The following is a 15,812-nucleotide window of genomic DNA, read 5'->3' on the forward strand; positions in this document are numbered from 1 at the left end:
ATATGAATATGTTACCGATTATTTTGAGTTTCATGTGGGACAAGTCTTTTACTCGATATGATACCGAAATAGTTATTTGAGATGAATACCGTGGTTTTAAATATTTTCGTTGTCACTAGATCTGTTTTACTGTTGCTTGAATTTACTGTTATCGAAAGAAAATTATATGATTTGATAAGAACCGAAATGCCCTATATTGTTTTAGAATAGTTCTACAAGTATATACGGATTATAGAGACAAATATAAATGAGAGTAGACATTGAAGGATCCCGTAGCTAACGGCGGGTTCGTTAGACCTGGTGCACCTTGTAATTACAGATTACTGTTATAACCCTCGCTAGTGGGAAGGTAGAACTAGCACACCGTTACCGATTTCCCTCGAGTAGGGACTACCGTTATATATGACTTCTTGCAAAGAAGTCCACAGTTATACCGATTGCCTGATCCGTTCATTGAAACCTCCTAAAATGTGAATACTGATATTATACAGTGGTTACCGAGCTTATTACTGAATGGTTAATTATATTTTACCACAAGAAAAGCGTGATGAGACTTAAAATTTATTTATTGTTTCTGAAAGGGCATTTTTACGTTATTTTCTCTTTGAAATACTAGCATGTTTCTGACTTGTCCCCATATTAAAACGGTTGTGGTTAAGCGTTATTACACCCTGAGCTAGTGACTCATTCTCCGCTAATTTTTTTTACAGAGAAAACAGCTGACGCAGACGAGGATCTCGTAAATTAGAGCGCGCAGGTTGAGAATTCTTGGTGAGCCTCGCACTTGTTCGCGTGGGCAGAGATTTTATTTATTGTTATGGTCTTTTCATTGAACTCTTAGAGTCGCTCCATAGTTAGTATTTTAGTGTCATGAGTATTCTTTTCTTATTATAGTCTTATGTTGAGTATTGTTCTCATTTATCAAAGTTGGAGATGAATTAGTATTTCTAGTGGTTAGTTGGTGATTTAGTTATGGTGGAGACTTGTATTGGTTAATTGACAAGTTGTCAATTGTTGAATTGCTATTAGGATGTTTGGTTGCTGATTTGAGACAGGGAAAAAATTTGGGATAGTCCAAAAACAGGGAAAACTCTGTCCGATTTTCTATAAAATTATCGATGAGGCTTACTTGGGAGCACTTTCTCCTAAGCGCCGGTCACAATCCTAAATTGGGTTGTGACAAAGTTGGTATCAAAGCTTAGGCTTTAAGTCCCGAGACATGGAGCAATGTTTAGTAGAGTTTTGTTCATGGGTATGTAGGCGCCCATACTTATGATCTCGAGGCTACTGAACATTTAGGAATATTTTCCCTTCTTTAATTCTTTGATCGTGCGTTGAGATAACTTGAGATTGACTTTCGAATATTTCCTTCGCAAATGGCTAGGACACGCACACCCTCATCTGTTGGATGTGGTGCTACCCAGGGTGGTGGTCAAGTTGGGGTTCATCAAACTAGAAGACAGACTGCTCCTCAACCCCAAATTGGGAACATAGGTCAAAACCAAGCTGTTATGCCAGATCAAGTGCAAGGGCAGGGAGTTCAGAATGCTCCACCACCAGTGCCAACTGTTGTACCTACTGTTGCCTTACCTGCAGATGCAGTGACAAGGTTATTGAATGTGTTAGAGGCATTGATGCCTACTCAGGGTGGAAGTTCAGCTCCTCAGGCTACTTTACAGACACAAGCACCTACACAGACTCAGCCTTTCGGCAATAAGGAAGTATCCCTACACGAGTTCTTGAAATTGAAATCACCAAAATTCACAGGTTCCGATAGTTCAGCAGATCCTCAAGGTTTCTTGGATGGGACACTCAAGGCATTACGTGCTCTTGGATGTTCTAGTGAGAGAGCCGTGGAGCTCACAGCATACAAACTAGAGGATATGGCCAACACATGGTATGAAACTGTATTGCTAGGAAGCCCAGCAGGAGCAGCACCACTGACATGGGACGAGTTCACTAAATTGTTCAAGAATCATTTTCTTCCAGATAGTCTGATGCAACAACATGCTAGAAACTTTGAGAGATTGGTTCAGACTCCTGATATGGATGTGTCAACATATAATACTAAGTTCTGTAAGCTGGCTATATATGCTCCTCACTTAGTGCCTACTGAAGAAGATCAAGTTTAGAGGTTTGTTGATGGATTGGTTGGTCGTCTATACACTACAGTAGCCCCACAGATGAAGACTTTATCCTACTCTGATGTAGTCGACCTTGCTAGAAAGATTGAAAACAAGGGATGTGAGGAGCGTGCAACTAGTGATTTATGTAAGAAGCCCAAGACAGGAGGGGCTTTCAGTGGTGGTTTTAGTGAAAATAGAAGAGCGGAAAATCAGGGACAACAACAACAACAGGGTTCTCAAATAAGGACACACATGTATTCACAGTCCACATACAGACCACCTTACAGACAGGGTAATAGGGGACCATCATCTTCTGGACATCATAATTCTGGGCAGATATATGCCACTACTCCAGTCTGCCAGACTTGTGGTAGATCACATTTGGGCCAATGTCGTGTTCTAACTAGAGAGTGCTTTCAGTGTGGCTAGTTGGGACACCACTTGAGGGATTGCCCTCAGCCTCCGAGAAATTTCAACCAGGCTTCTATTCAGTCAGCCGCACCGACTCAGACTACTCATAATACTTCAGGTGCTACAGGTACAAGAGATAGAGGTCGAGGTGCTGGAGACCGTGCTAATGTGAATCAAGGACAAGGCAATGCTGGAAGAGGTCAGGCGAGAGTTTTTGCATTTACTAGACAGGATGCTCAGGCCTTGAATTCAGTGGTTACAAGCATTCTTTCTATCTGTTCATTTGATGCACTTGCGTTGATTGATCCGGGATCTACCCACTCCTATGTGTCCTCGTACTTTGCCTTGAGATTTAGTAGACAGCTCGAGCTATTGAATGATCCTTTTCTAGTTGCTACTCCTGTTGGAGAGTCTCTATTAGCTGAATATGTGTATCGTGCTTGTCAGATTCGGGTCGAGGGTAGAGATACCCTAGCTAATCTTATTGTACTTGATATGATTGACTTTGACATGCTGATGGGAATGGATTGGCTATCTTCTTGCTATGATATAGTCGATTGTCATGCAAAGATAGTTAAGTTTGAGATACCAAATGAACCTAGTTTAATTATAAGAGGGAGTCAGGTTCTAGAGACTTGCAAAATTGTATCTTTTATGAAGGCTCAACGACTTCTGAAGAAAGGTTGCTTGGGTCTCTTAGCTATTGTAAATAACACAAGAAAGGAAACAGTTAGTATAGAAAATGTACCCGTAGTGAGAGAATTTTCTGATGTATTTCCTGAGGATTTACCAGGATTGCCTCCAGTACGAGAAATAGACTTCGGTATTGATTTGCTAGCTGACACACAACCCATATCGATACCCCCATATCGAATGACACCAGCAGAGTTGAGAGAGCTAAAGCAACAATTACAAGATTTGTTAGATAAGGGTTTTATTAGACCTAGTGTATCACCATGGGGTGCACCAGTACTGTTCGTAAAGAAGAAAGACGGATCCATGAGAATGTGTATTGACTACAGGCAGTTGAACAAGATAACAATACGCAATAAATATCCTTTGCCTCGTATAGATGACATGTTTGATCAGTTACAAGGATCTGTCCACTTTTCAAAGATTGACCTCCGTTCTGGTTATCATCAACTTAGAATCAAAGATGAAGATATTTCTAAGACTACTTTCAGAACTCGATACGGTCACTATGAGTTTCTTGTGATGCCTTTCGGATTGACAAATACTCCAGCTGCATTCATGGATTTAATGAATAGAGTGTTCAAGCCGTTTTTGGATAGCTTTGTAATAGTATTTATTGATGATATCCTGATATATTCTCGTAGCCAATGAGAACACGAGAATCATCACAGGACTGTGTTCCAGACATTGCGAGATCATCGACTTTATACTAAGTTCTCGAAATGTGAATTCTGGCTAAACTCGGTATCATTTCTAGGACATGTTGTATCTAAAGATGGAATTATGGTAGATCCTAAGAAGACCAAAGCTGTGCAGAAATGGCCCAGACCTACTTCTCCTATAGAGATTCGCAGCTTTTTAGGCTTAGCAGGCTATTACAGGCGTTTTGTGCAGGATTTCTCCAGAATAGCATCGCCGCTGACCAAGCTAACACAGAAAAATGCAAAGTTTCAGTGGACGGAGGAATGTGAGCAAAGCTTTCAGAAACTCAAAACGTGTCTGACAACTGCACCAATATTAGCCTTACCATCAAGTTCTGGAGGATTTACAGTATTCTGTGATGCCTCGAGTGTGGGACTAGGATGTGTTCTCATGCAAAATGGTCGTGTTATAGCTTATGCTTCGAGACAATTGAAAAAGCACGAGAAAAACTATCCTACACATGATTTAGAGATGGTTGTAGTGGTATTTGCTCTAAATATTTGGAGGCATTATCTATACGGCGAAACTTGTGAGATTTATACTGACCATAAAAGTCTAAAGTATATCTTTCAGCAGAGAGATCTAAATCTTCGGCAGCGTCGTTGGATGGAATTACTCAAAGACTATGATTGTTCTATTTTGTATCATCCTGGAAAAGCCAATGTGGTGGCTGATGCATTGAGTAGAAAATCTATGGGGAGTTTGGCACATATAGCCCCTGCAAGGAGACTTTTAGCTAAAGATATTCAGAGACTAGAAGATACAGGTATCAGATTTAGTGTCGGAAATTCAGAGGCATTGTTGGCTTGTGCTCAGGCTATGTCTTCATTTGTTGAGCGCATTAAGGCCACCCAATATGAGGATGAACGATTATGTAAATATAGAGATGAGGTCTTAGCTGGTAAAAGCAAGGATATGACTGTTGAAAGTGATGGTGTTCTTCGAATGTGTGAGAGGCTATGTGTAGCAGACGTAGATGGGTTGAGACATGCTATTCTTAAAGAAGCTCACAACACTAAATACACCATACATCCTGGATCCACAAAATGTACCATGACCTGAAGCAATTTTATTGGTGGGAAGGTATGAAGAAAGATGTTGCTAACTTTGTTTCTAGTTGTTTGACTTGTCAGCAGGTCAAGGCTGAGCATCAGCGACCCGCAGGATTACTACAACAAATTGAGATTCCAAAGTGGAAATGGAAAAGAATTACTATGGATTTTGTCATCGGGCTACCACGAATCCTTAGAGGTTATGACTCAGTATGGGTGATTGTAGATCGACTAACGAAATCAGCACACATTTTTCCGGTGAAGACTACATATGGTGGAGTCAGGTATGCACAGATATTTATGGACGAAATTGTCCGACTTCACGGAGTTCTAGTATCCATCATCTCTGATAGAGGATCACAGTTCACTTCACGTTTTTGCAAATCTTTTCAAGAAGCATTGGGTACACGAGTATATCTTAGTACTGCATTTCATCCACAGACAGACGGGCAGTCTGAACGTACTATTCAGATCTTGGAGGATATGTTGAGAGCTTGCATGCTTGAGTTTGGAGGTAGTTGGGACACTTATCTACCATTAGCTGAATTTGCTTAAAACAATAGCTTCTAGTCTAGTATTCAAATGGTACCGTATGAAGCATTGTATGGTAGAAGGTGTCGTTCTCCTATCGAATGGTTTGAAGCTGGTGAGACTAATGTTTTGGGACCCGACCTAGTACAAAAAGCTATGGACAAGGTCCAGTTGATCAGACAGAGATTGCTTGCAGCTCAAAGCAGACAAAAGTCTTATGCTGATAAGAGAAGAAGAGATTTAGTGTTCACAATTGGAGACAAAGTGTTCCTACGAGTCTCCCCTATGAAAGGTGTAATGCGGTTTGGGAAAAGAGGCAAGTTGATCCCCAGGTTTATAGGACCGTATGAGATACTGGACCGAGTGTGAGCGGTGGCTTATCGTTTGGCACTTCCTCCTGAGTTATCCTTTATTCATCCAGTGTTTCATGTCTTAATGCTAAGAAAATGTATATCAGACTCATGTCAGATGATTGAAGCACCATCAATACCGCTCGATGAAAAGATGTCTTACGAGGAGGAGCCGATGGCAATTGTTGATAGGCAAGTAAGAAAGCTACGGTCAAGAGAAATTGTGTTCGTTAAAGTTTTATGGAGAAATCATACCGTTGAAGAAGCTACTTGGGAGGTAGAAAAATATATGCAAGCAAAATATCCCCATTTGTTACATTCTAGAGGTACGTACTTGAGTTAAATTCGGGGACCGAATTTCATAAGGTGGGGAGAGTGTAATACCCCCAATATTTTAAATGAGGTCATATGGGGTATTTAGTAAATAATTTAAGTTTTCTTTTTAAAAAAAAAGAAAGAGAAAATCAGCTAACTAAAAAAAAAGAAAAAAAAAGAATTTAAACAAAAGGGCCAAAGGTGAAAAGGGTTAGAAGCAAATTGCTTCTGAAGGAAACGAAGCAGAAAGCTTCGAAACAGCGTAAAAAAACGAAAAGAAAAAGAGCAGAGGTAGAAAGAAGGAAAAGAGAAAAGAAGGAGGAAGAAGTAGGTGCAACGTATTGGAGCCATAACTATAACTGTTGAGGAATCTTAAGCACAAATTGTCTCTTACGGGTATTACTTGAACTTTTTCTTCTGGTGAATTTTAATTTCGATTCTCTTGATTGGAAGATTCTATAGAGTAATAGAAATTACACTAGTTCATTCACACAATTGAGAATTTTCTTCCTAAAGAACCAATAGAACTTTATGAAATTTGGAGTAATAAATTATATGAATAGGTTAGAGTTGATAAATTAGTAATTACTCATATGAGGGTAAAAAGAAATCCACAAATTAAGATCCAAACATGAACCCCGATGATTGGGTATTCTAAATTAGCTATGAATTAGCCTAAACAAGGAAATTAACATGATATTGATATTATGTAATTATAGATTGATTGGAGGAATTTGTACGAATTGCTCGAGGTGAAGCATTTGGTATTTCGGCACGAGTACAGTGAGTAGTAATCTTACCGCAATTTGTGTTTTCATAACTTGCATGATTTACACATGCTTTTTAATATGAATATGTTACCGATTATTTTGAGTTGCATGTGGGACAAGTCTTTTACTCAATATGATACCGAAATAGTTATTTGAGATGAATACCGTGGTTTTAAATATTTTCGTTGTCACTGGATCTGTTTGACTGTTGTTTGAATTTACTGTTATCGAAAGAAAATTATATGATTTGATAAGAACCGAAATGCCCTATATTGTTTTAGAATAGTTCTACGAGTATATACGGATTATAGAGACAAGTATAAATGAGAGTAGACATTGAAGGATCCCGTAGCTAACGGCGGGTTTGTTAGACCTGGTGCACCTTGTAATTACAGATTACTGTTATAGCCCTCGCTAGTGGGAAGGTAGAACTAGCACACCGTTACCGATTTCCCTCGAGTAGGGACTACCGTTATATATGACTTCTTGCAAAGAAGTCCACAGTTATACCGAGTACCTAATCCGTTCATTGAAACCTCCTAAAATGTGAATACTGATATTATACAGTGGTTACCGAGCTTATTACTGAATGGTTAATTATATTTTACCACAAGAAAAGCGTGATGAGACTTAAAATTTATTTATTGTTTCTGAAATAGCATTTTTACGTTATTTTCTCTTTGAAATACTAGCATGTTTCTGACTTGTCCCTAAATTAAAACGGTTGTGGTTAAGCATTATTACTCACTGAGCTAGCGACTCATTCCCTGCTAATTTTTTTTTACAGAGACAACAGCTGACGCAGGCGAGGATCTCGTTAATTAGAGCGCGCAGGTTGAGAATTCTTGGTAAGCCTCGCACTTGTTCGCGTGGGCAGAGATTTTATTTATTGTTATGGTCTTTTCATTGAACTCTTAGAGTCGCTCCATAATCAGTATTTTAGTGTCATGAGTATTCTTTTGTTATTATAGTCTTATGTTGAGTATTGTTCTCATTTATCAAAGTTGGAGATAAATTAGTATTTCTGGTGGTTAGTTGGTGATTTAGTTATGGTGGAGACTTGTATTGGTTAATTGACATGTTGTCAATTGTTGAGTTGCTATTAGGATGTTTGGTTGCTGATTTGAAACAAGGAAAAAAATTTGGGATAGTCCAAAAATAGGGGAAACTCTGTCCGATTTTCTGTAAAATTACCGATGAGGCTTACTTGGGAGCACTTGCTCCTAAGCGCCGGTCACAATCCTAAATTGGGTCGGGACAAGTATAAAGTATAAAGATCGAGACCTGATTGATATTACACTAAACTCAACTAAAATGCTAGTTGAATCGAATAAGTACAGTTTTAGGAAAACTGAGAAGTAGATCAAAGAATAACTAAGTTGAATTGAAGAGATACTCACCGATCAGAGGAAGAGAAAAGGAGAGCGAGATATCGTAGGCTTCAGATTTGAATTAGGGGAATTTAGAGGCTAAAAATAATTGAAGGGAAGCTAAAGAGAATTGGAGGGCACATTAAAAATAATTGGAGGGAAGCTAAAGCGAATTGGAGGGTACACAACTTGAATTGAAAAGGTTAGTTTTTCTCTTTCTGGACTATATTTGTTTTGTCACTAAAAAATACTTCTTTTACCGACTAAAGTTTAAATGCCGGTAATTAGTGACTCTAGAATATAAATCGGCGGCAATTAAGCTATTGTCGCTAATTAATTACCACTAAATGTCTAATTTGTTGTAGTGAGTCTGCATGGTATCCGCAACACCATCAGTCTCCTGTAGCTGTATCTCATCATCACTCTGCTGAGGGACTCCAGGGTTGCTAAGCATCTCCTCAGCGGTATGGGCAGTCACAACCGGCTCCTCAGATTGGCCGGCTGCTGCCTCTGATGCCTCGGGTACAGCTGGTGCTGCCTGTGCTACTAGGACTGCTGGCTCCATAAGCAGGTCCAATGGTAGGTCTCTGGCAGATGCAATCTTGGTAATCTCTTTTCTCAATCTCTCTACTGACTTCTTCGACGCCTGAGACTTCCGCATCTTCTTTGCTTGCTTTCCCAGCTCCTCAATGACTTCCCCATGTGCCACCAGAGTCTCCATAATGGTCTTCTGGTTGTCCAGAATCTTCTTCAATTTTTCCTCCACTGATGGAGGTGTTGATACCCAATTTTTTCTTATATATTTTTAATACATATATATACTTTTAAAATAGCATATATGCAGTTATAAGCATGCATAAGCATTTTATAATTTTTAAAAGCTCTAAATCGATTTATTTCTTCCCTTTTTATTTATAAAACTTCCAATAATTATCCTTCAAATTATTTTTTGGTGATTTAGTCATCTAATTCTTTATTTATGCCAAAATATTATTTAAATATTTTTAATGCATTTTTTATAATTGCATTTATATTTTTTAGGCTAAATTGTATATCTTTGCAATAATAGCCCTACTAATGCATAATTACGTTATTGATGCATAAAATGATCTCTTATAGTTTTAGAAATCATTTATTATTTTTATAAATTTTATAGGATTAAAAATGTCTATTTAAAACCTAGCCTATTTTTATTTAAATTTCAGCCTTAATTCTAGCCCAATACCCAGCCCAACTTTTAAACCTAAACCTACCCAGGCCCAAATACCTATCTGCCCAACCCAATACCCGGCCAAATCCTAGCCGTAGATCATTTTGATCAACGGTCCAGGTTCCCCCTTTCCATAATTAAACTAACCTACACCCCAAAACCCTAATCATTTTACCACCCTTCCCCCGCCGTCACCTAATCCTCTCTGCTCTAAAATGCTTTCAACCTAACCCTAATCCAATCCCACTAACCTTTATCTATGGCTCTCTCCGGTGGTTTCTCGCCACCTCCTGGGCCTCAAATGGCCTCTCTCATGTTATTCTTGCCATCTCCAGGGCCCTCAAGGGACCAGGGCTATTGACTTGCATCTATGGCTCCTCCCTCACTTGTTTCAGGCCATTCTAGTGTGATTCCGAGTAAGATCGTCCTATATTGACAATCTATGGGTTTCGCAGTATGTTTCTTCATCTCTGTGCCGTTCTCTTCGAAACCCTAATTTCTTTTTCTAAACCTTTTAGATCTGTACATATCTGAGGTGATTTGGGTTTGTTTTATGTTAGTTTTACAACAACCTTAAGATTCTTTACAAGAATCATATGAGTTTCAAGTGATTTTCTTCTTTTCCTAAAACTAGGGTTTTCAGAATTTCTTTTTAAAAATTGTTTGATGATTTTTTGTGTTTAATCTTCTGCTTCTCATATATTTTGATTGATTTTATGAGTCTGCTACAACGTTAACTTGCTTGTATCAAAAGCCCTACTTTTTGGGGTTCTTCATTTGGTTTCTGAGTATTAGTACATCTGATTGTGTTCTTGCTTTGGGTTCTTGTAATTTCTCATGATTTTTTTGTCCCAATATGCTTCTACTGAATTTCTTAGTTTGACCTTTCACTGATTCTATGTGCTTGTGTTTGTCTTGACTATTCATATCAACACCTATATCTTTCTCATTGAATCAATGTTGTCTAACCTTTTGTCCTGTTAAAGTTATATATCGATTCCTGACTATTCATGTTTCACCTTATTTTATATGCTAAACATGCTGACTCTATCATGACTCTCTTTTTGATTGAATCCTTGAATATTCTGAACTCCTTATTTCTTGGTTTGATTTGAACACTTTCCCTTAAACTTTCGATTCTTACCTCCCTACTCGATTTGATTGAATTGCTTGCCTTAATTATTTCTCCTTGCCTTGTTTGTATTTAGCCGATTCTTACTAATTTGTTTTTTTAATTAAAACTTCTGTTCATTTACCCCTAATTACCTATTCTATACCTAAACCTTACTTGATTCTTTTCCTTAAATACTTAGCATGTTTTACCGTTGATTTAATTGTCCCTTGATTAAGGGAAGAACTTGATGATTTACATATGACTTCCCTGATTTGCTACTTGATTGATCTCTTACCTTATTTGTTAAGCTTTTGATTACTATATAAACCCCCTCTTATTTTAAATTCAAGACAACGAACATTAGTTCAAAAATCACTACTCCTTACACTCTAAAGTTCTCTTTCTCTGCTGCTACTTGTGATACTCACTGATCTAGCCGGCTGAAAGCCAAGGCTAGATATTGAAAATTTATTTGATTTATATTCTGCACCCTTTCTTTAGCTGGTATGTCTCTAATTAAGTTTTTAGATCCAAACCCTATGTGTTTCATTCCTGCACTAGTTCATCAGTTATGATTTCAACTTGTATTCCTGTTTATTTCTTTACTTAGCATGTCTAAACTTTATCCTGTTCAATGCATGTTTTACACTCTGCACTCTTTCCTACTTACTTCTTCACCTAACATGTCCAAACTATATGTTTAATCATGTTCAAGACATGCCAACTATTTGTCGATGCCCCCTTTTTCCTAAAGAGAAAAATCGGGTTTTCGACATTATGGACAAAACAACTCTTATTCCCTTTCGAGGAATCGGGTTATGGAATTTGAAGAGTCGCCACCTAATGATTATAGTGCAATAGGACACTTTTAAAGAAGATAAGATTTTTTGAAAGATAAACCAGAGTTCGGGTAAGGGCTTGAGATTATCTCGAGGGGAAGGTGTTAGGCACCCCTCAAGATCCACTAGTATGGTTCCCGACCGTGCTTAATTATGACTTTAAGAAGAGTAGGAATAAACAAGCAAAGTTTGCACATAACAAGTTGAAATTTTTTGAAAGAATAGAGACACAAGTGATTTTAAAAGGAGAAAGCTTAGTTGAAGAAACATTAATTTAAGAAAACATCAATAACTAAAGAAGGAGAAAAGGGGTCCTAGGTTTAAATATAATATGGATCACTTCAACGCAATATCCAGCAATCACTCCTCAGAAGAGGGGTCGCACGTGATATTAGCGCATCGGTCATCATCTCCATATTCTACCCTTCCCACCCTGTCAAGGTATTAAACACGATTAGTCTCGTTTTGCTTATTGCATGCTAGAACCCGTCCCGACCTATTAGTCCCAGGGTATTTGGACTTCTAATCCTAAAAGAAATAAAGGGGTAGAGGCATATATGGAGTTTCAAAAGGATAAAATACTAGGCGTCAATCAAAACAAATAGCAGATAAGTGGGAAATAAAACAAATACTCAAAAGGCTCACAAACCCCATAAATCACATAGCAATTATTTTAGCATGTCTTACAATTACTGATTTGGTCTTAAGAATAAAATTGACAGTGGACAGATTAGTTTAACACATAGAGTTGGATAATAAGTCTACTTTAAGCCCCTCGGGTCCGGTTTGTTAGAAATCAAAAGTATTTTAGGCGAATGATTTAGAAAATACTGATTTCAGAAGAGGTAATCAGATGCAGAAGAATTTTAAAGGAAAGTACAGATTTCGAAAGCATCAAACTGTTTGAGTGAAAAAGCAAAAGAGTTATGAAAGAATTTTGAAGGCAGGAATATTTTTGAGAAAAGGATTTGGTTGCAGAATTGTTTTAAAGGCAGTTTCAGGGACTGATTAAAATGCTTTAGGCAGAACTATTTAAGAAAAAAAAAACTGTTCATCGAAAAGAATGCAGATTTTTAGAGTTTGAAAGCACACATGGTTTACAAAAGAGTTTTGTTGAAAACATTACTTAAAAAATGTTAAGAACCAATTGACAGACTGCTGTTACTTAAACGGATCAAGCGAGTTCCAATTAATCCTATAGGCATGACATCTACGTTTCGATTTTAAAGGGGGTTGTTAAAGCATTGGTAAAAGATGAGCGTAATTATCCAACATTTTGTGTAACGCATATGCAGTTTCTATAGACATGATTTCTATCATGCTTGCAATACAAAATCCTATAGGCATGATTTCTGAATGGTATGCAATATTAAACCCTATAGGCATTTTCTAAGTGATTTGAAACGTTAAGGTGCTATAGGCATGATTTCTAGATGATTTGAACTATTGAAGTCCTATAGGCATGATTTCTACTCAGTGACTGATGCAAACAACATAAACCCCTCCCATACCCTTTTACTAATATTTCCCATGTTTTTTTTACAAAATTATTACAAAAGTGGAAGGGAAAGACTAAAAAAAATAAATACATCAAAACTAAAACGGACCCGAGGAAGCCCAAAGCAACCTTAATGTCCAACACATGTATTTTACCAAATACGGGCTCCAGATTCCAAGGCCTTCTCTTAGAGTGTTTCAAAGTTCCAAGGGCTTTCAGGAAGCCTAGGCAATGCATACACCCTAAAGATTGAGTAGAATAGTGCAATGTGTGGAATTACCAGCCCTTAGGCATCCAAGTTCAGAGGGAACTCTAGGGTCCCAAAGCATGGCTTTCCATAGGGGGATAGGACTTAAAGAACTAAGAATAAGTGTAAAAGTGAGGGGATTAGAGGAGACCAAAGCAAAGGGTGGTCATACCTAGCCATGGATGGGACTGGCACACCCCTAATCCTTTACTTGGTTCAAGCAAATAAGAGAGCAAACTTTTGAAAGTTAGAGTTAGGCCTGTATGGTGATTAGGACACCACCAGACTTGAGTCAAGCTCAACACATAACAGAGTCAAGGGAATGAGACTGATTTGAGTATAGGTTTAGAGCAACCTGGTTCTAAACTAGGGATGGCAATAGGGTGCCACCCTAGTCTAAACAATACTCACACACAAAAGGGGTTCAGGGAAAGGGAGTGATATGAAAATATTTGTACCAACAAACAGAGTTAAGCCACGGGGACTTAGGGAAAGGGATGTACAGGAAAATACTTATACAAGCATAACAGAATCAAAGACATGGGAATATGGGGTAGGGATGTAACATGCTGAAGTTTAACTACATAATGTAAGAAAGTCGAACATAAACAGACATATGAAAAGGGTAAATAATCACGTAGTTTGGAGATGGTATTTAAATCATGGACATACCACAGTAAAGCAAGTAGGGCAGATAGAATCCTATAGCTTAGCCTTGGCTTTCAGCCGGCTAAACCCAAGCAACAGAACAAGTAGCAGAGAAGAGCAGAGAAGAGAAGAAAGAGTTTAGTGAGTGTGAACTTGCAATTGTTCCTCCTTGAAATAAAAGGGGTGGGGTATTTTATAGTTTGAAAGTAAGCAGTAAGTAAGGCAAGAAAATAACTTAGTATCAAGTCATAATCAATTACGGAAAGGACTTCCTTTAATTAAGGAATCGGACTTAAGGTAATAAAACAGAGTTTCATTTATGGAAAGAAGAATCAAGAATAAATTGTAAAATAAAGGGTAAATACATATAAAGTTTTGAAAGATAACGGTTTTAAGCAAATAAGGCAAGAATAGAATCACTAATCACATAGTAAATCAAGGAATTAGGGATTCGAGCTCAGTATTGAATTCAGTCAGAGAATAGGTTCAAATCAGTCAAAAAGAAAGAATCAAAATAGATTCATAGGAAATCAACCCCCAATATTAGGGTTATTTTGAAAGGAAAATGTTTGACTATAAAAGATGCATAAACTTAAACATGCAGGGCTAAGACTAAACAAACAGTGTAGTCATGTGATCAAAATAGAAGAACATAGCTATGCGAGGAATAAAAAGGTCTTGCAAAGCTTAGCAAGAATCAGAAACATGAGATGGGTTTGGAGAATTAGGGTTTTGAAATCAGGCAGGCAACAAACAATCGCACACAAGTAGTTTGAAAAATTCTCCAAAATCTAGGGTTTCTTCCACAAGTCAAGTGTAGAGTCGAAAGCATAAAAAATCAGGCAAAAATAAACTCAGGAGGTCCAAAGAACACAAATATTCATGGAAACCTAAGTAAAGAAAAATATAGTAAAGAAATTACTCGGAAACCCTAGGAGGAATTACAATAAAGAAAAATACGCAGAAATCATAGTGAAAACATTTAGGAATTACAGCAAAGCCAAATAATGCAAGAAATCACAGTAGAACAAGTAGAAATCACAGAAACCCTAAGTTTTGAGAAGATGAACAGTTTTGAAAACAAAAAATCAAAAAAATGTGAAAAATACTTAAAAATCCTAGAAAATAGGACGGATTTGAAGTAGATCTTAGAGATAAACAAAGAAAACCTCGAAGGCTTAGGGTTTCAGAGAAAACCCTAGAAAAATGAGAAAGGCCTAGAACGGGCTGGTCCTGAGTCGGAGATGGACTCACAGGGCTAGGACTCGCCGGAGATGAGCCAAAAATGGCCATAGAAACTGAATCGGAGAGATTCTGAGTCAAGGTCTTTAAGGTCGGACTCTGAAACCTCGAGCAAAAAGGAGTATAGAGGTACGTGGGGGTAGATATAGGTTACACAGGGCCTGGGAAGCCATGATTTCCGGTGTAACAAGGTCAGAGATCAGCGGAGAGGGCTAGGGTTTCAAAGGGTGGTTGAGAGCGTTTTGAGAGACGAGGGGATACAAGGGCGACTCATTTGTGTAAATGATTTAGGGTTAGGTGTCTTGTGGGTTTAATTAAGGAAGGGGCTAACGTGGACCGTTGATCTAAATAATCAACGGCCACGATTTAAAATGGGGATCCGAGCGAGTTATATTAATACGGTGTGGGTCGGGTAATTAATGAAATTGGGTTGGAATTGGGTTGGATTGGGGTTGAAATTGAGGGTGCAATTTGGGCTACAATTGAAATAAAAAGGGACTGCAATTTAAATAGCCAATTTTCCTCGTTTTGATTTTATAAAAATAGTAAATAGTGTTTAAAAAAATCAAATTAAAAATACCGAGTTAATAAGTGTCACACCTCCTTTTTCCGCACCCGCGAGGGTACATGGAAATTTTTTCCAATTAAAGGACAATCGAAACGGGATTGGTTTGTTTATTTCAGAGTCGCCACT

General features: G+C 37.9%; 2 protein-coding genes across 2 annotated transcripts; both read left to right on the forward strand.

Moving 5' to 3' along the window:
- Positions 1–2,183: 2,183 nt before the first annotated feature.
- Positions 2,184–3,881, forward strand: LOC138872494 (uncharacterized). The gene is made up of 3 exons (XM_070150646.1): positions 2,184–2,480; positions 2,586–3,506; positions 3,627–3,881. The coding sequence occupies exons 1-3, from the start codon at positions 2,184–2,186 to the stop codon at positions 3,879–3,881; spliced, it is 1,473 nt and encodes a 490-aa protein (XP_070006747.1).
- Positions 3,882–5,566: 1,685 nt separating this feature from the next.
- LOC138872501 (uncharacterized) lies at positions 5,567–7,775 on the forward strand. The gene is made up of 3 exons (XM_070150653.1): positions 5,567–5,831; positions 5,973–6,191; positions 7,738–7,775. The coding sequence occupies exons 1-3, from the start codon at positions 5,567–5,569 to the stop codon at positions 7,773–7,775; spliced, it is 522 nt and encodes a 173-aa protein (XP_070006754.1).
- Positions 7,776–15,812: the final 8,037 nt, after the last annotated feature.

Source organism: Nicotiana sylvestris, chromosome 1, assembly GCF_000393655.2.
Source record: "Nicotiana sylvestris chromosome 1, ASM39365v2, whole genome shotgun sequence".
NCBI lineage: Eukaryota > Viridiplantae > Streptophyta > Magnoliopsida > Solanales > Solanaceae > Nicotiana > Nicotiana sylvestris.

What these genes read in the sequence shown, in the direction of transcription:
- LOC138872494 (XM_070150646.1), top strand. Translation starts at nt 2,184, where the DNA reads ATGAAGACTTTATCCTACTCTGATGTAGTCGACCTTGCTAGAAAGATT. An exon ending in AGATATATGCCACTACTCCA is followed by an intron (nt 2,481 to 2,585) that starts GTCTGCCAGACT and finishes GATTGCCCTCAG; the next exon opens with CCTCCGAGAAATTTCAACCA. An exon ending in TATCACCATGGGGTGCACCA is followed by an intron (nt 3,507 to 3,626) that starts GTACTGTTCGTA and finishes ATGTTTGATCAG; the next exon opens with TTACAAGGATCTGTCCACTT.
- LOC138872501 (XM_070150653.1), top strand. Translation starts at nt 5,567, where the DNA reads ATGGTACCGTATGAAGCATTGTATGGTAGAAGGTGTCGTTCTCCTATC. An exon ending in AATGCGGTTTGGGAAAAGAG is followed by an intron (nt 5,832 to 5,972) that starts GCAAGTTGATCC and finishes AATGTATATCAG; the next exon opens with ACTCATGTCAGATGATTGAA. An exon ending in CCATTTGTTACATTCTAGAG is followed by an intron (nt 6,192 to 7,737) that starts GTACGTACTTGA and finishes TTTTTTTTACAG; the next exon opens with AGACAACAGCTGACGCAGGC.